Source organism: Salvelinus sp. IW2-2015, linkage group LG31 (genome assembly GCF_002910315.2).
Source record: "Salvelinus sp. IW2-2015 linkage group LG31, ASM291031v2, whole genome shotgun sequence".
NCBI lineage: Eukaryota > Metazoa > Chordata > Actinopteri > Salmoniformes > Salmonidae > Salvelinus > Salvelinus sp. IW2-2015.
Window position 1 is genome coordinate 8575710 of NC_036870.1, and position 20812 is coordinate 8596521.

General features: G+C 41.1%; 1 protein-coding gene across 5 annotated transcripts in view; it reads right to left on the reverse strand.

The window, feature by feature from the left end:
- Positions 1-1318: 1318 nt before the first annotated feature.
- Positions 1319-20812, reverse strand: part of LOC111955667 (protein FAM131B-like) — a 27585-nt gene continuing 8091 nt past the window's right edge. The window contains exons 2-10 of one of the 5 annotated variants that reach the window (XM_023975914.2): positions 16211-16258; positions 15759-15796; positions 12509-12544; positions 11812-11905; positions 10359-10583; positions 10104-10244; positions 7987-8312; positions 5943-6191; positions 1319-3619 (exon numbers count right to left, since the gene is read on the reverse strand). In XM_023975914.2, the coding sequence (XP_023831682.1) occupies positions 3404-3619; positions 5943-6191; positions 7987-8312; positions 10104-10244; positions 10359-10583; positions 11812-11905; positions 12509-12544; positions 15759-15796; positions 16211-16258 (1373 nt within the window). In that variant the 3' untranslated portion in view covers positions 1319-3403. Of the gene's footprint in view, positions 3620-5942; positions 6192-7986; positions 8313-10103; positions 10245-10358; positions 10584-11802; positions 11906-12508; positions 12545-15758; positions 15797-16210; positions 16259-20812 lie in introns of all 5 variants that reach the window. The other 4 variants (XM_023975913.2, XM_023975916.2, XM_023975915.2 and 1 more) reach the window with 4 other exon arrangements.

The following is a 20812-nucleotide window of genomic DNA, read 5'->3' on the forward strand; positions in this document are numbered from 1 at the left end:
ACAGATCATACACGTAACGTTAGCTAGTGAGCCAGCAAGCTAATGTTCGCTAGCTAGCTAACCATACACTTAACTTGCAATGAAAACAACTTTGACTAAATTTGAAACTTATAATATCCGAAAATGTAGCTTAATATCTGAAAATGTAACTAGACTCTTAACCGTATACATGGATGAAAGCTTCATGGCAGACTGGAACCCCTTTAACTTTAACTAAGTAAGACATCCTGTGTCGTTTCCGTTTTGTTTGTACAGCTTGTTTGGCCCCTTGTGTCAAGTCAGTCCGGTTCACACTGACCGTGTGCAGAAAGTAGTCCATCACAACTTCTTCCCACTGATCTTTGTCGATAGCGCCTGCTAAATTCAGGTCAGCAATGTTGTTGAGAGCAGTAGCAACAGTTTTGCAGTTCTCCATGGCTAACATATCTTTCAAAAAAGCTGTGGTAGCAAGGATTATCTACACATACTAAGCAGCTCATGTTATAGACAGAAGTGTGCTACATGGCAGACCAATCCGAACTCATCTCTCGGCATGTCCAGCCTATCCATTATCTTAGCCAATCAAGGCTAGCGGGAAGGTTCTTGCCTTTTTCTGTTAATTAACCAACTAGACTTGTAATTTCACAATTATATTCATATTTACAGATGGTATAACAAGTTTGTTATTAAAGCACATGAAAGTTCACATGTTCCAGAAGGCATTTCTGCCCAAAAACGCATTTTGATCAACAAAAAAAGATATGTTAAAATCCCTCTCTTGTGAAGTAGTGATGTGCGACATACGGCCAGCTTCCTGAAACAGTCACAAATTATCCATAATTTTTGTGCGCGTGTGTAATCTCGGAAACCAATAACTAAAATCTTGTGTAAGATACCCAATGAAGTTCTGGGGGGGAAATATACTACAACAAGGGGAGGAAGCTCCACCCCCCTCTCTCTGCAAGTTTCAGACAAGTCTATGGGCCAAATATCCCCTCCCCTTCTGAGATATATATCACATTTTGGGGGGATGGTCATTTAGCAGACACTCTTATCCAGAGCAGCTTACAGTAGTGACTGCATACATTTGAGTAGTTTTCCATACTCGTCCTCTGTGGGAATCAAACCCACAACCCTGGTGTTGCAAGAGCCATGCGTTACTAACTGAGTCACACAGGAGCTTTGTCCAAAAAAGCTTTGTCTGTTGAAAGACGTTACGGTACCATTTATGTTACGTGCGTCTGAGATTAGTTTGTGTGTAAAACTATTGAACACCACACACAATACCACTGCCGACAAGAATATGTTTTTCGAGAATATATATATATATTTTTGCATACATACATAAATACATACAAACTGTACATACATACATTCATACATTTGAACACTCTCACATACACATACATGCAAGCACACGCACACACACAGAAACACACACTGATAAATATTACTTTATTTCCTTTTTTGTTTTTATAGAAAATCATAATTACACTACCGGTCAAAAGTTTTATAACACCTACTCATTCAAGGGTTTTTGTTTATTTGTACTGTTTTCTACATTGTAGAATAATAATGAACACATCTAAACTATGAAATAACACATGGAATCATGTAGGTACCACCAAAGTGTTAAACAAATCAAATATATTTTATATTTGAGATTCTTCAAAGTAGCCACCCTTCGCCTTGATGACAGCTTTGCTCACTCTTGGCATTCTCTCAACTAGCTTCACCTGGAATGCTTTTCCAACAGTCTTGAAGGAGTTCCCACATATAATGAGCACTTATTGGCTGCTTTTCCTTCACTCTGCGGTCCGACTCATCCCAAACCATCTCAAGTTGCTTGAGGTCGGGATTGTGGATGCCAGGTAATCTGATGCAGCATTCCATCATGCTCCTTCTTGATCAAATAGCCCTTACACAGCCTGGAGGTGTGTTCGGTCATAGTCCTGTTGAAAACCAAATGATAGTCCCACTAAGCCCAAACAGATGGGATGGCGTAACACTGCAGAATGCTGTGGTAGCCATGCTGGTTAAGTATGCCTTGAATTCTAAATAAATCACAGACAGTGTCACCAGCAAAGCACCCCCCACACCATAACACCTCCTTCTCATGCTTTACGGTGGGAAATACGCATGTGGAGATCATCCGTTCACCCACACCGTGTCTCACAAATACGCGCCGGTTGGAACCAGAAATCGAAAACTTGGACTCCAGACAAAGGAAAGATTTCCACCGGTCTAATGTCCTTTGCTTGTGTTTCTTGGCCCAAGTCTCTTCTTCTTATTGGTGTCCTTTAGTAGTGGTTTCTTTGCAGCAATTCGACCGCAAAGGCCAGATTCACACAGTCTCCTCTGGACAGTTTATGTTGAGATGTGTCTGTTACTTGAACTCTGTGAAACATTTATTTGGGCTGCAATTTCTGAGGCTGGTAAATATAATGAACTTATCCTCTGCAGCAGAGGTAACTCTGGGTCTTCCATTCCTGTGGCGGTCCTCATGAGAGCCAGTTTCATCATAGCGCTTGATCGTTTTTGCGACTGCACTTGAATAAACTTTCAAAGTTCTTGAAATGTTCCGTATTGCCTGACCTTCCTGTCTTAATGACGGACTGTCGTTTCTCTTTGCTTATTTGAGCGGCTCTTGCCATAATATGGACTTGGTATTTTACCAAATAGGGCTATCTTCTGTATACCCCCCGTAACTTGTCACAACACAACTGTTTGGCTCAAACGCATTAAGAAGGAAAAAGATTCCACAAATGTACTTTTAACAAGGCACACCTGTTAATTGAAATGCATTCCAGGTGACTACCTCATGAAGCTCGTTGAGAGAATGCCAAGAGTGTGCAAAGCTGTCATCATGCTACTTTGAAGAATCTCAAATATAAAATATATTTTGATTTGTTTAACACTTGATTGGTTACTATATGATTCCATATGTGTTATTTCATAGTTTTGATGTCTTCACTATTATTCTACAATGTAGAAAATAGTAAAAATAAAGAAAAACCCTTGAATGAGTAGCTGTTCTAAAACTTTTGACCGGTAGTGTATATATTATTACTTTGTATACGGTTTACTATTAATGTTAAATTACTTTCAAAAGCATGCACTTTCTTTTGGTTGTCTTGTGATTCTCTGTAATGTCCTTTTTCTTTCTCTATACTCCATTCTTTCAATTTTAATTAATTAGTTCAATATTACTGCAAAACAAGTCCTCACGTTTCTGCAAAATGACAGATTTGTCTTGAAAGTTCCCTTTTATCATTGTCGTATCCAATACTTTCTCCTCCAGGAAAAGTCGTTGTGTTTTTTCTCAGTCCCAGAGTGGGTAAATAGCTGGAAGTGGGGTAGAATAGCTTGATTGGTGGATTATGGATAAGTATATCCTGTTTGTCACTCTTTCGGACTATCCCCCTCAATTGGTCGCCACGGCAACAATAGACCCCTTGGCCACCTCTTCGTCCTTCTCCTCCAACGATTGGACAATGCAGGGTGTGACCACAAAGGGTATGCGTTCTGCCATTGGTTCTGGGCGTGCTAGTTGTGGACTGGTGCCTCCAATCGGGGTGGCGTCTTCTCTAAGCGGGGACGGGGTCAAAGTTGGTTCTAAGGTTAACGTAACCTCATCGTCCTATGAAAACAGTAAATGGATGGTTTACTGACTATACTGTACTTACCAAACTGTGAGGATCAGTCAAGAGGAACTACCTGTGGGTACATCATAAATCCATAACTCATGTATTACCCTTGAATGACATCTTGTGGCTGGAGGACTTTGAAGTTAAACACTTGTAGTAGCCAGGACAAACATAAAATCCTTCAATAGTTTTACCTGATAAAGTAGGATCCTGTTCAAATCTAATGTTAAATGTACCATTTATATTGCTAAAATGTATATTTTTAAATACTATTGCTGCTTCCTGTTGGCATGGCTTTTTGATATATGGCCGAGTGTCAAAATACTAAATTCACCAAACTGAGGTAAAAAGGATGTGTATTTCCTGGAATTCTTGTGTGGTTAAAATGTTAGTCTGTGTAATGTAGCAACACGTTCTGCCCACCATAGGGAACTTAGCGTAATACAGTTGCTTGCAAAAGTATTCATTCCCTTGGCATTTTTCCTATTTTGCTGCATTCCAACCTGGAATTAAAGTAGATTTTTGGGGGGTTTGTATCATTTGATTTGCCTACCACTTTGAAGATGCAAAATATATTTTATTGTGAAACAAACAAGAAATAGGACAAAAAAAGAACTTGAGCGTGCATAACTATTCACCCCCCCCCCCCACCACCTTTTGCAGCAATTACAGCTGCAAGTCTCTTGGGATATGTCTCTATAAGCTTGACACATCTGGCCACTTGGATTTTTGCCCATTCTTCAAGGCAAAACTGCTGCAGCTCCTTCAAATTGGATGGGTTCCTGCTGGTGTACAGCAATCTTTAAGTCATACCACAGATTCTCAATTGGATTGAGGTCTGGGCTTTGACTAGGCCATTCCAGCATATTTAAATGTTTCCACTTAAACCACTCAAGTGTTTCTTTAGCAGTATGCTTAGGGTCATTGTCCTGCTGGAAGGTGAACCTCAGTCCCAGTTTCAAATCTCTGGAAGACTGAAACAGGTTTCCCTCAAGAATCTCCCTGTATTTAGCGCCATCCATCTTTCCTTCAATTCTGACCAGTTTCCCAGTCATTGCCGATGAAAAACATCCCCACAGCATGATGCTGCAACCACCATGGATGGTGTTCTCGGGGTGATGCGAGGAGTTGGGTTTGCGCCAGACATAGCATTTTCCTTGATGGCCAAAAAGCTACATTTTTGTCTCACCTGACCAGAGTACCATCTTCCATATGTTTGTGGAGTCTCCCACATGCCTTTTGGCAAACACCAAACATGTTTGCTTATTTTTTTCTTTAAGCAATGGCTTTTTTTCTGGACACTCTTTCGTAAAGCCCAGCTCTGTGAAGTGTATGGCTTCAAGTGTTCCTATGGACAGATACTCCAATCTCCGCTGTGGAGCTTTGCAGCTCGTTCAGGGTTATCTTTGATCTCTTTGTTGCCTCTCTGATGAATGCCCTCCTTACCTGGTCTGTGAGTTTTTGTGGGCTGCCCTCTCTTCGCAGGTTTGCTGTGCTGCCATATTCTTTCAATTTTTTTTATAATGGATTTAATGGTGCTCCGTGGGATCTTCAAAGTTTCTGATATTTTTTATAACCCAACCCTGATCTGTACTTCTCCACAACTTTGTCCCTGACCTGTTTGGAGAGCTCCTTCGTCTTCACGGTGCCGCTTGCTTGGTGGTGCCCCTTGCTTAGTGGTGTTGCAGACTCTGGGGCCTTTCAGAACATGTGTATATATACTGAGATCATGTGACAGATCATGTGACACTTAGATTGCACACAACTGGACTTTATTTAACTAATTATGTCACTTCTGAAGGTAATTGGTTGCACCAGATCTTATTTAGGGACTTCATAGCAAAGGGGGTGAATACATATGCACACACCACTTTTCAGTTTTTTAATTTGTAGATTTCTTTTTAACATGTTACTTTTTTCATTTCACTTCACCAATTTGGACTATTTTGTGTATGTCCATTACATAAAATCCAAATAAAAATCTATTTAAATTACAGCTTGTAATGCAACAAAATAGTAAAAACGCCAAGGGGGATGAATACTTTTGCAAGGCACTGTATAACATCATTACATATGTCAAAGGAATTCAATATTTTAATACATTATGATAGTAAATGTACCACACTCACACCTTTTTACAACAATGACATCTATTCTTCCTACTTTAACCATGCCTACTTGTAAGGCCTGCTGTTAATATTGACAATGCTTAGTACCATTAGGCATCAATGCGTATGATAATATTGATGATATCTAAAACATTACAAAAACCATTAGTCTTAAAATCAACACATTTTCTTCAACCACATGGCTCACCTTAGTCTCCTCCTCTTCCTGTTGCTCTGGAATGCATTCGCTCTCCTCCTCTGGCTCCTCCCCCAAGGTCTCGACCACACCAACAACCATGTCAGCCATTGGCCCGCTCATGTGTCCGACAATCTCCACCTGCGCAGAGCCCCATAGGTCAGCCAGGCGAGGGTGAGTGGGCAGGCCCAGACTGTGGATGGTGCTGTTGGGTGTGGCTTGGAGGGAGTGGTTTGCACTGTGTAGTCTGTGTTCCATTGCCTGTAGATAGGGAACACAGTTCATTCACATAACATAATCAAGAAACCTCCCCATGACCCGATAGTACGTAGTACGATTCCATGTTAGTCCTGTATTGACGCTTTGCCTGTTTGATGGTTCAGATTTGCCAAATGGAGGGCGAAGGAGAGCTTTGTATGCATCTATGTGTGTGGAGTAAAGGTGGTCCAGAGTATTTTTTCCCTCTGGTTGCACATTTAACACGCTGACAGAAATTTACTACCCTTTACACCGCTGCTACTCTCTGTTGTTATCATCTATGCATAGTCACTTTAATAACTCTACCTACATGACATATTACCTCAATTACCTCAGCTAACCGATGCCCCTGCACATTGACTCTCTACCGGTACACCCCTGTATATAGTCTCGCTATTGTTATTTTACTGCTGCTCTTTAATTACTTGTTACTTTTATTTCTTGTTCTTATTCATATTTTTATTTTTTATTTTTTAAACTGCATTGTTGATTAGGGGCTCGTAAGTAAGAATTTCACTGTAAGGTTCACCTGTTGTATTTGGCGCATGTGACTAATAACATTTTATTTTATTTTATTTGACCTTGTTTTGTTCAGTTTCCAGTTGTCTTGAAAGCACAATAAATCCAGAGAATGCCAGACTTTCTAAACAAAGTTTGATGACAAAATTTGGCCACGAAAGACCGCTGCACCACGTTCCTGTTCAAGTTAGCACAGCACAACAAGGTGGGTCCAAAAATGTATTGAATGCTGCTGCATAAATGATGTATTATGCCAGGGAGATATTTATACTGTAGCTAAGAAAGTAATACTAAATGTATGTTGTGTAGTAAACTGTTAGTAGCCCATGTGCCTCACCCTAATAACTTGATCCTTTCCCCTTCATAACTTAGCCTATTGTTCTGACTTGGTGGTGCACATGTAGCCTATAGCCTCTTTTAGAGAAATGTCATCATCAAATATTGTAAGAGCTTTCATTGTCTGCTTATATGCCCCCTTTATTTATCCTACGGTTCTGACTTGGTGTACAGGGAGAATACTGTAAGAACGGCCCATGTTCTGAATTCTGTCACTGTACATTTCAAAATTGCTGAACAAATAGTTATATTGACTATGTCTGTCCTAGCTCACTCATTAATGTCTTAGTCGAAATTACGGATTGCCTCTTATCCGCTCGTCATCCCCTTATGCCATCGTTTGTACGTCTCAATTGTCAGTAGAAACCACATTTGTTTAAGCTATGTTTTTTTTAGAGGCCGTAAATGAGGCTGAATGAACTGTTTCGCTACGAGACAAGGCTCCGCTGAAAGCCAGGTGTAGCAGTTGTAAGGTGTTGGGACTCTGCTGTTGGAACAGCTTTGTGTAGGCCATAATAGTTTGTGGGCACCGTTTGTCACCATTATAGTCCAATTAATGTATTGTTCAGTGTTGTGTTGTGTAGTGGCTTTGCTGGCATGCATCTAATTATATTTATTTGAGTTTGCCCCCACCAAGATTTACATGTTAAAATCACAACTGCTAATAACACTAGTGTCTCAGCAAACTGCTAACATACTACTGTCTTACAATGGTTGTCAGTTAGACAGTTCCATGTTGTACTGTATTTGTATTTCATTAGGATCCCCATTAGCTGTTGCAAAAGCAGCAGCTACTCTTCCTGGGGTCCACACAAAACATGAAACATAATACAGAATGACATAATACAGAACATCAATAGACAAGAACAGCTCAAGGACACTGAAACACTAAGTCCACCAGGTGACAGTGATCTATGAGGCAGTCCAGTCCAGACTGTCTCACCTGTTGCTGTTGGTAGAGCATTAGCTGCTGGTGCTGGTACAGTTGGATCTGCTGCAACTGCTGGAGCTGCAGCTGGCTCTGCTGCTGCAGGGTGAGCTGTTGGGGCTGCTGCTGCTGGATGTAGCCCCCCACATTGTCCACCTCACCGTAGCCCTCACCGGGCGTCCCTCCTCCACCACCTGCCATGACGTAGGCGGCCGGCGAGGCCACGCCCGAGGGATCGTTGCTAATTGGCTCCCAGGCGTCGGAGGAGGAAAGGCAGTAGAGGCCCTGGGCTACGTAGGTGTTGGGCCATACGTCGGCTGAGGAGTGATGCATCGCCTGGTCTGTTGTGTTAGGAAGGGATGAAGGGAGAAGTATATGTTTACATTTTGGATGACATACAAGATATACACTGAGTGTACAAAACGTTAAGGACATCTGCTCTTTCCATGACATAGACTGACCAGGTGAATCCAGGTGAAAGCTATGATCCCTTTTTGATGTCAGTTGTTATATCCACTTCAATCAGTGTAGATAAAGGGGAGGAGACGGGTTAAAGAAGGGTTTTAAGCCTTAAAACAATTGAGACATGGATTGTGTATGTGTTCCATTCAGAGGGTGAATGGGCAAGACAAAAGATTTAATTGCTTTGGAACGAGGGCATTTTAGTAGGTGCCAGGTGCACCGGTTCGAGTATGTCAAGAACTGCAACGCTGCTGGGTTTTTCACACTCAACAGTTTCCGTGTGTATCAAGAATGGGCCACCACCCAAAGGCCATCCAGTCAACTTAACACAACTGTGGGACGCATTGGAGGCAACATTGGCCAGAATCCATGTTGACACCTTGTAGAGTCCATGCCCTGACGAATTGAGGTTGTTCTGAGGGCAAAAGGGYAGCAACTCAATATTAGGAAGGTGTTTTGTTTTGTATATTCAGTGTGTACTGTAATCTCAGAGCACAAAGCAAAGATCTTTGATGCATCACAGAGTTCATTTGTATTTTATTTAACCCTTATTTTACCTTTACAGCAAAGGCCCTTGAAGCAGCAGTATCACCAGATATCAGAAGATATTTACAGCAGTATCACCATTTCAACAAGAAATACACTGGCAACTTACCTAAAGCTCAACATATCTAAAGGTGAAAATGAAAGCTCGCTTGACGATGAGCAAACCGTGCCTTAGTTATTACAATGTCTATACCAAGCAGATTCTATTTGGTCTCTGACTTGATAATAGCAGAGAATAGGCCCGTATGGTGCTGTTAATGAGAGCAAGGCTAAGTACTTGTGTTAACCTACAAGCTCCCCTGGGGTTTTCTGTTACAACACAACACAACACTACCCAACCAAACACCCCAGGGCCACAGCGGCCATTTTGAGTTTCTCCGCAACATTTCTTCATACAGCCCTGATGCACCTCTAGCCGGCCTGTCAAACGAAGTGGAAAGGACATCAATCAAACCGGAGTAAATAAGCTCAATCAACGTGGCTGGAAGCCTTCGACAGTGAAATATGGAGCAGCACAGACCAGTACAGAGTGGATGTGGAGCTCACAAGTCAATTACGACCCCTCTTCCCCTCTTCAACTAAATAAGAGCTAAGTTATGTGGTTTTGCATTTGGAACTAAAATTGTTGTGTAAAAGTATATGCTTAATTTAGTATACATTTTTGTTTTTATTCATTCATTAAAGCTGGAATCCATAGCGGTGAAACGGCTATGTCCATTTTGCAATATTACAACAACAAATGTGCTACTTCAAACAATGAACACTGTCTCTTCCTCTCGGACATCATTGCACACCATTGCACGCACAATAGAACAACAAAGTATGTGGTACGATTTTTTTTTACCACAATGCTGGATGCTCATTACCTCAACAACAACAAAAACATGAACAAATGCTCCTGGGGCGGCCAGTGTCGCTGTTGCAAATCTCAGCTTTAAATGCTATATGCTATCAAATGTTGCCTTTACATCCTTCTCAATTTCACAATAAAGCACTATGGCATTGGATGAACAGATTCAGTAAGTGCTGTTCATTGAGATTTAGTTTGCACTTTAAAAACTAAAGGTCTAATAAAATGGCTGCCCTATTTGTAGTGTGTTGTGGCCATGTTTGTAGTCCTGTACCTCTGCTGGTGATGCTCTCCTGGTTGGTCTCACTGAGGTGGGCCACACTGCCTTGTTTGGAGCCAGCACAAAGGCCATCTTCCTCCATAGATCTCCAGCCCAGCAAAGTAGCCTCCGATAAGGCAAATTGTGCCATTAATCCTGGGAGAAGCAAGGGAAGAGACTTTCTAAACAGCGTAGAATACATGGTTCCAAATCTCATTTATTGACGTGTTGATTTGTTGAATTTTAATTGGTTCTTCTGTTCACTCTAACCTGCAGTGAAGCGGGCCTCCTTTTCTCCTTCACTGAGTTCACTGTACATTTCGCTCTCCATCCGCCTCTCCTTCTCACGTTGCGAGGTTGGGATTTTGGTGACCACAGCCCCTTCAGTCCCAGCGGATGGTGTGTTCCAGCTCTGCCATTCGATCATGTGAGCCACTTTGCCCGAGGCCATGGCAGTGGGCTTAGTTACTTTATCCTTCATGGAACGGGACACYCCTAAATAAAGAATAGATGGGGGGAGAACACTGTTTCACAACACATTCAATTTGTGAATATGGCACCTCCCACAATGGATTTGGGCTCAGGAAGTGAAATGGGCTGGGAACTGTGGAAAATGCTTAATGGCTTGTGTGTTCTTTCTGGGAGGCAATGGTACAGTAGCCGAATATGAATTCGGTACAAAATGGCTTCTTCCTCTTTCATGTATGTCTCAGGAGCTATGGATGGTTGGAGATTGAAGGGGGTGTAGATGGGGCTTACAGCATTATCAGAAGCTGTCTATTTATTCGTCAAGGCTTGTTGACTTGGTCAATCTTTCAGTCGTCTGTGGTGAGCAACAAGGGTGAAATACAGAACTTATTGTGACACATTAATATTCTGAGTCTTTACTCCTCAAATTAATCAAGAAGATGAGATTCATTAGACTTTAAGCATTTGTTTGTAATTTTGTAATCTTTGCTTTAAACATAATTCTCAAAAGGCCCCACTGCAAATCCTTAATTAAAGTGCAAATATCTGACGATAACAAAGGATGTATTCATTCAGAGTAAAAATCTAATTAAATCAATTGAGTGTGAACTGAATCCATTGGGGAATAGCAAATACGCTGGGATGAATGAAGCCTTGCTTATTTATTTCAAGTGGAGTTAAAAAATATATTGTTGTTCTCATAAAATGCAAATGTCATTCATAAAAGAATATTCATTATATATTTGTATTCAATGTTATGCAAAGTTATTTTGAGAGTAAGGAAAGTGGTTTTGGGGTCTTTATTATTCCAAGGTCGATATAATCTGACTGTTAAACACAAACACGATATCAATCAAATGTACCTCAACTTCACCAGACACAACCACAACACTGTTGTATGGCTCTGTGCACAAACAAGCACAGAGTCATAAAACTGCCTTGCCACCACAATAAACAATCCCCACCACCACAAATACCACACTACAAAACACTACATTTCCCAGCATGCCTGTGGAGTTGCATTGTGGTTTCTGCACTTACTTTAAAACGTATATATTTTTTTAAATCTGATTGGATTCCATCAATTGCCCATAACCGGCCATTGATGTGTGCATTAGGTATCAATGGGGAGGCAGGAAGTGAAACAGGAAGGGCACCCACAGGGGCGACCATGTTGGCTCCATCTCCTCTTCCTGTCTGGAGCCAACATGGGGCTGGTTTACCATCTACCAGGACAGACACACACCTGACACACCTGTCAGTGAGGACTTAGCCAGAGCACCGATCCCGTAGGCGTTGGAGTTCCTCTTCAGACGAGGCAGGATAGAGGAAGTGTCCTCCATAGAGAGCTATAGAAAGGGATGAGGGGAGGAGAGAAAGAAACAAATAATTGTGGAGGGGAAAAGGGAGAGGAATGACCAATTGTTGTGAGGGGGTAAAACAATATTGTTGGTTGAGGATTAGATATGCGATAAAATAAAATAGGGGAAAATCCTACTTAACAAATGATCAAATACAACTACCACCATATTAAGCAAAATATACATTACATTATCCAACACATCACAAATCATATCAGCACTTTGGTTAAACCAGCGATAGTCAGCACAGTAGTGTAGTAGTTCACTGTGCAGTCAGTGTACTGTACCTGTGGGGCCTGTGATTCATACGATTGATACATAAAGGAGCATCATGCTAGCAGCTAGCGTTAGCTACTGTAGATGAGGTAAGGTTATTACAGCTTGTTATCTCCCAGCCTGAGATACTATGTAACACAGGCAGTACAGTAGATTAGCAGCAGCGCTAAGATAGAGAGATGGGGAAAGAGGGAGGGAGGGAGGTGGGATGAGGAGAGACTGAAGGAAAAAAACATTGGCTTATCTACAGACAGAGAGAGCCAAACTACGTGGCGGAACTGAGGAAGAAGAGGACGAGGTTAGCACAGGACTTACATTGATTCCTTCCCAGGAAAACTCGGCACGCCCATGCTGAGAGAGAGAAGGGGGGAGAGGAAGAAAGCCAGGAGAGATATAGGTATGTTTGTAGAGGAGCCAGGAAAAGGGAACGCAACAGAGAGGGGATAGGATTAAAAGAAGAACACATACAACAACAACAACAACAACAACAACAACAACAACAACAACAAAACGGACAAATAAGGTGTGTAAAAGATACACAGGATGAAACCTGTGTATCTGGTGGCGGGAGGAAGAGAAAGCGTGAGAAAGCGTCTGAGTAAAGAAGGTGGAATACAAAAAGTGCAAGAGAGATTTGGATGATGTGGGCGGGTGGACGATTGAAATACTGATCAATTGAGGATAGAATAGAGATGAGAATTCACTGTCTGTGTGTGAATAGATTTTCTCATATCAGCTTGACCATAGGCTTTGGAAACCGAAATAGAAATAGTACTGTTTATTGCCATTGATGTCAGTGTTTGTGTTTGTAGTGCTTCCCTCGCAATAATAGGATACAACTCATTATTCATAATTGAATAATATCTCATAGTATCATAACACATCCTTATAAAGAGGACAATCCATTACATAAATGGTGCCCCTTGTGAGGAAAATCCCGACATAAAATGGTGCCCCGTGTGAGGTCATTCTCCTACAATACTCTGAGTCGATATTCACTTCATAAGAAGAAATTACCCTTGACCACACGCCCAAATTGGGGGAAACAAATAGTATTTTCAATTGACTCTCATTGTAAAAGAYCTAACTTCCTCGTTAATTTTTTGTTATACAGAAATAACAAAACATGCAGAAAGATAGCTTAATCAGGTCAAAAATCCCAACCTATGGTTCAAAATGCTCCAACATAGGGAATTAGACCCTGCGAGAAGAGCCCTGTAGCTTCAGGCTATTCGGCGTGGGAGAGTGGGAAATTGTGGGAACCCGGTGTCCAAGTAGGCTACATGTAGCTATGTGTGTGGAAAACATTTTTGTCACAGATAAGACATTTATCTCGTTTAGTATAGTCTGCATGTTTGTGTTGTTGGTCTTGGCTAGCTTAATGTCCGGGCCAGTAGCTAGCTAGCGCTTAAGTGGCTGCTAGCGCCGTCATAACAAGGGGCATGAGGGAAGCCCTATAATATTACATGTTTCTAAGTAGTGAGAACGCACAGGAGCAGGCAGTGTTGAAAAGTAGTATTTAGACATGTTGTGCTTTTCTTAAATGTAGTTTTGTAATTGGCTAAAACAAGCAGACAACAAGAAAACTGTGTTTGATTTTTTTTTTCTGTGAGCCAATGGAGTAACAAAGGTAACCATGGGTTGTTTCCCCCCAAGGCAGGCGTGGCCGCGATGTTCTATCTAATACCAACCGGGAGTATACACTAGACATAAAAGTGTAGAATCTGACCCATCCTCAGGCCTATCATACTCCATTGTTATGATAACAAGGAAAGGCTTGAAGTCAACTCGGACCTAGTTGCCAGGGGAAACTGCAACTTCTGTGGCCAGTTAAGTGACCCACCTGGAGTATACCCATTGGCCATTGCGTTTTGTCAGAAAGAACAAGAATGGCCTTGGAAGATGTTGAGTACTGCTGCTTCTGTCTGCATCACAAACAGCTGTCAAGGATGTGATGTCCAAGCATTGCATCAAGTGAAACAACAAATATAAACTGGCAGACAGGTAGCCTAGTGGTTAGAGCGTTGGGCCAATAACCGAAATGTTGCTGGATCGGATCCCCGAGCTGACAATGTAAAAATCTGTTGTTCTACCCCTGAACAAGGCAGTTAACTCACTGTTCCCTGGTATGCTGTCATTGTAAATAAGAATTTGTTCTTAACTGACTTGCCTAGTAAAAATTTTAAAAACAAGACAGTGTAACAGAAGCAAAATAGCATGAACACAGGATCAATACCAACTGAGGAATGAACAAAAGGAAGGGACCTATAAAGGGAAGGTAATGAGGTCCAGGTGTGAATCATAATGATGAGTCCCAGGACTGGTGGTTAGTGTTCCGGCAACGTTGAACGCCGGAGGAGAGGAGCAGAAGTAGACGTTTCTATAGGAACATGTATTGCAACAGCAACTTCATCTTTAATAGTAATACTTACAAAACACCTCATGAGTTGTCACAGTGATTAAGCCCCATGAAGTCCACGCTAGCCGCCCAGAGGATTTCTGCTTTACTTGGGATGGATAAAACGAATCCCACAAAATGTTGAATTATTCACCGGAAAAAGTGACCGTGGTCAGTGCTTGCTCTTTATTTATGAGGGCTTGCGGTGTGGGGTTCGTCACTAGAAATGATTTATCATGGTTACAATGTGCATTAACAGGAAGGGCGAGCAAGAGCAGCATGGCGTCGGTGTCCTTGGAACTTCTTCTTCCTAGCAACAGGCCCAGTGATTTCTGCCAACAGGTTTCCCCCGGTGAAACACTTTTGTCTCAATCGGCCAATCAGACATCAGTGGTCTTGTTGTTGCCATCAAGCTCTGGCCAGTCCAGAGGAGTACATACTGTCTCTCTAACCTCATGTGTTACGAGGCTGCTGGCTGCATCTACCTCAGCTCAGCTGCCACTGCTGTGTTGACAGGTTTCAGACAAATAGGTGGCCCCTGGTCAATCCATATCCATCCATCAAATCCAGAACTATATGGGGTGAACATTTTTGTTGTTGTTGCTTGTCAGACATCTAACAGAAATGGGGATGGGGGTCCCATAAAACATATTGAAAGAGCATATTAAGTATAGTAGAATATGTAGCCTACACGCTCTATTCATGTTTAAACATCTGTGGTGGTCTTGTTGGTTGTCATTGTGTAGGGTCTTTGTGTTGTTTTAAAAGACCCCGTTGTGTATTGCAATTCAGCCTTGTAGCCTCTTTAAAGAGAGAACAACAAAACAGCAACAGCGGTAAAGGAGTGAGATGGATCGTATGCTATGTCCCTGGAGTGGGAGATTATATATAGTACATAATGGTTTGGGCTCTCGAGACCTGCTCCAGTGGCCTTTGTGAGAAATTCAATATAAACCATTTCTGAGCAACATTATATCATTGCACTCTCAGTATAGGGAGCAGTGTGAGCGAGACACGCTCAGTTTAACTACTAGATATTTTTTTTWAAACATGAAACTACACTTTTCCTCAATGGCCACTCGAGGGTAGAGCTGGAATGGTGTAAAATCCAGACAAATGATATTTCACTTCAGGGGGATAAAACGTACATTGAAATGTCATCCATACCTGCTCCCCATCTTTCCGTACAGGAACAGCGTCCGCTGCTAGAAAATAAACAAAGAAAAAAACAGAGAGAAAAACATGAAGCCAACCTTATGCAACCTTTACTGAGTAGAGCTGATAGCACTGTCGAACATTTACGCTGACGTTCACACAAAGCACTAACGTTGTATTATTATTTGCATCAGCTGTTAGCATATTTGGGAAAAACTAGTATGTCATTATTGGCCACGATCTTTAGATTCCTCTGCTGATTGTGTTCAAAAAGGTCTCGAATGACAGCTTTGTGTGGTATATAACTGCATTGTCATTAGGATGCATTTGATAGTAGGCCTACTAAATCATGCATTGAAAAACTGTTACGTTTTAATTTAGTATTAAACTATTAGTAAGACATATTATATTATTCTACCCAAAATACAGAAAATACAGTAAAGTAATATTATATTGGCACATACTGTAAATTGACACTGCATTGCGTGCCCTCTTCTCCACACAGAAATAAGCTGAAAAAAGTAATTAGTTGAGTTCAAAATCCTTAAAACACTTGTCTGTAATGTTTTATATCCTAACATCTCACTTTAATATTTTGAACAGTTAAAGTGTCATTTAAAAGGGCAACACACATAAAGGAACAGTATCCATCACAAAAGGGGAGTTCTGAATGGAAACACATCTTCATGACTATCTAAAGGCCCCGTCTGAAAGTGAACCCTTTTAACASTTGGAAGTGTCCTTTAAACAAGCAACCTCCAACATAAAAGAAAGTCAAATTGAGTTCTAAGATCTGAATTGAACCACTTCTCTCTTTAACTACAGCTGAGTTGKCACCCAGGGGAACCTGGAGGCCGTTTTCCTCCATCAGACATTCACACACCAGAGACGTCTACAGCTGATGGAACTCCAAGATAACCGAGGGGAAATGAGGGTGAGGAACAGGTGGTAGCACTCGAAGAAAAAAACAGAAAGGAGGACATGGAGAAAAGAAAACGGAGGGTTTACTGAGATGGGGTAGAGGGAAAAAAAGAGAAAACTTCGAGAAGGATGGGGCGCTCCAGTAGACCAGTATTTTAATGGTATCAGTGAGTTTTATAGTATGTTATCAAGCCTGCATCTTAACCAATGGAATGAGGAGGTGAATGTCACCACCTCATGTGTGGTGGTCCGTCCATCTGTAAAACATGCGTATAAAAAACAGGCCCAAACACACTCATCTTAACCCCACACTTGTCTCCTTGGCCTGTCAAGAGGTCTTCAACAGCTTGGAGTAAACAGCTGTCATCTAACAGCTTGGAGAAAACTAGACAGACATACCTCTTGACCTTATAGAGAACTAAGCCTCCTCCACTTTGCTGTAGAATTTGTCTCGCTGTAGAGAATTTTCTTTCCCGCATTCGTTGTTGAACAAAAACCTCCGAGTCAGATATTGAACCTTTTGAGAGGAGAGGTGAGGTCTCAACCGTCACAGGAGTCTTATGATACAACTGTACAATTATAAAGGTGGGGGAAAAAAGCTTTGTTCCGACCAATTGTGTGGACTGGGGAAGGGTAGGACTATGTTTACAAAGTGGGCGAAATAGTCGCTGCACTGAGCGACTTCCGTTACGGAGCATTTATCCTACTGTGACCAACCGAGCGGAAGCCAGAAGCCGCGAGGGCCGTCAAAGCAAAAGGCGGGGGAAGGGAGCATCGTCGGACACTGCCGCGATCACTCCTGACAGATCTCGTGGTTCGAAATGTTTGGGACCATCATCATCTGTCTTTTGCGATCGCTTGGGGCCGAGTGGGGCGTCTTGGTGGTGAAGCACAGTGGCTGACGTGCACCCTGACACTGATTCAGGGCGAAGGGCAAAGTCTGACTCACCTCAGCTCCAGTACCAGTGCCGAAGGGCGTTCTAGCGGGACACCGCTACATTGTTTTGATAAAAAACTGTTGAGATATCACAAATACTGTCAACCTAATTTACAAAAGCACGGGACCCAAAATACATACCCACTGGGCACAGAAATCAACTCAACAGCTATTCCATGTTGGTTCAATGTAATTTCATTAAAATAACGTTGATTCAAACAGGGTGTTCCCAGTGGGTAACTACGAGGTAAAAAACGATTCCAAACTATTAATGGCAGAAAAATCCCTGGATATAAAACAACCAGAACTACATGCTACTAATTCAAATGGTATGTCTCAGAGATGAAGTTAACACTTAGCCACCCTAAGCCATTGATGCCCAACTATAGCACGACCCATGATTCTCTCTGTCTTCTTCTCTCCATTCCACCTTTACTCTTCTCTCTCTTCCAAATCCCTTCCTCCCATCCTCTTCCCTCTCTCTCCGAGCCCCTCTCTCTCCCCTCTTCACCTATGCCCACTAGCAGTCTTCCACACTAAAAGTCATGAGCAGCACAACCGTGACCACCTGTCAAGCAAACTACACCGACCAGTCACCTTGGCCCCATGTCCGTCACCTTGCGAGTCGTCAGTCAACTCCCGTCATCAGCCATGCGGTGTGTGTGAGACACAGCGAGTGTACTCCGCTCAATACAGAGCATCCGTCCGTCAGTCTGTCAGCACTTTTAATGAAATCAATATTGGGGGGCATTCCTGTGTAATGCAATATCTCAAAGACACTCAATAGAACTGAATAACAAACAAGATGAGCGGTGCAAAATAGTACACAACAAGCTACAGCAGGTCTCTGGCCAGGTCAAGGCTTCAACAGAATGTTCAGCAGTGTGTTTTCAAGAGAGAGATAGTCAGATTAGAACATAAACATTCAGTATACAGAACATAAACCTTCAGTATACAGAACATAAACACCTTCAGTATACAGAAACATAAACACTTCATCAGTACAGATTAGAAGATAAACATAAACACTTCAGTATACAGAACATAAACATTTTTTTTTACATTTTAGTCATTTAGCAGACGCTCTTATCCAGAGCGACTTACAGTAGAGTGCATACATTTTTATTAAATTTTTCATACTGAGACAAGGATATTCCTACAGGCCCCCTCCAAATCCTACCGGCCAAACCGTCCCTAAACCGGACGACGCTACTGGCAATTGTGCGTCGCCCCACGGATCTCCGGTTGCGGCCGGCTGCGACAGAGCCTGGCGCGAACCGAGCCAGCCTGGCGGCGAACCCAGAGACTTCTGGTGGCGCAGCTAGCACTGCGAAGCAGTGCCCTAGACCACTGCGCCACCCGGTAGATGCGTATGTTTCAGTATACAGAAACATAAACACTTCAGTACAGATTAGAAACATAAACACTTCAGTATACAGAAACATAAACACTTCAAGTACGATTAGAAACATAAACACTTCAGTACAGATTAAGAAACATAACCTTCAGTATACAGAAACATAAACACTTCAGTATACAGAAACATAAACACCTTCAGTATAAACAGAACATAAACACCTTCAACTATACAGAAACATAAACACCTTCAGTACAGATAGAAACATAAACACACTTCAGTATACAGAACATAAACACCTTCAGTATACAGAAGAAACATAACACCTTCAGTATACAGAAACATAAACACCTTCAGTATACAGATAAACATAAACACCTTCATATACAGAAACATAAACACTTCAGTACAGATTAGGAAAACATAAACACCTTCAGTATACTGAAACATAAACACCTTTCAGTATACAGAAACATAAACACTTTCAGTATACAGAAACATAAACACCTTTCAGTATACAGAATAAACACCTCAGTATACCAGAACATAAACACCTTCAGTACATGATTAGAAACATAAACACTTTAGTACAGATTAGAAACATAAACACTTCAGTATACAAGAAACTACAAAAACTTCAGTATAGAAACATAAACACTTCAGTACAGATAAACATAAACACCTTCAGTACATGAAGAAACATAAACAACCTTCAGTATACAGAAACATAAACACCTTCAGTACAGATAGAACATAAACACCTTCAGTAACAGATTAGAAATAAACACCTTCAGTATACAGAAACATAAACACTTTCAGTATACAGAAACATAAACACCTTCAGTATACAGAAAATAAACACCTTAGTAATACAGAAACATAAACACCTTAGTATACAGAAACATAAACACCTTCAGTATACAGAAACAAACACCTTCAGTACAGATTAGAAACATAAACACCTTCAGTACAGATGACAGAAACATAAACACCTTCAGTATACAGAAACATAAACACCTTCAGTATACAGAAACATAAACACCTTCAGTTATACAGAACATAAACACTAGTATACAGACACATAAACACTTCAGTATACAGAAACATAAACACCTTCAGTATACAGAACATAAACACTTCAGTATACAGAAACATAAACCTTCAGTATACAGAAACTAAACACCTTCAGTATACAGAAACATAAAACCTTCAGTATACAGAAACATAAACACCTTCAGTAATTAGAAACATAAACACTTCAGTAACAGAAACATAACACCTTCAGTATACAGAAACATAACACACTTCAGTATACAGAAACATAAACACCTTCAGTATACAGAAACATAAACCTTTCAGTAAGATTAGAAACTAAACACTTTCAGTTAAGCAGAACATAAAACACTTCAGTATACAGAAACATAAACACCTTCAGTATACAGAAACGTAAACACTTCAGTACAGTTAGAAACATAAACACTTCAGTATACAGAAAATACACCTTCAGTACAGATTAGAAACATAAACACCTTCAGTATACAGAAACATAAACACCTTCAGTATACAGAAACATAAACACTTCAGTATACAGAAACTTAAACACCTTCAGTACAGATTAGAAACATAAACACCTTCAGTATACAGAAACATAAACACTTTCAGTATACAGAAACATAAAACACTTCAGTATAACAGAAACATAAACACCTTCAGTATACAGAAACATAAACACCTTCAGTATACAGAAACATAAACACTTCAGTAAGATTAGAAACATTAACAGCTTCAGTTTCAAGAAAATACAGGTAGCAGGTAGCCTAGTGTTAGAAGGTGGCGTGCTTAGTAGTTGAG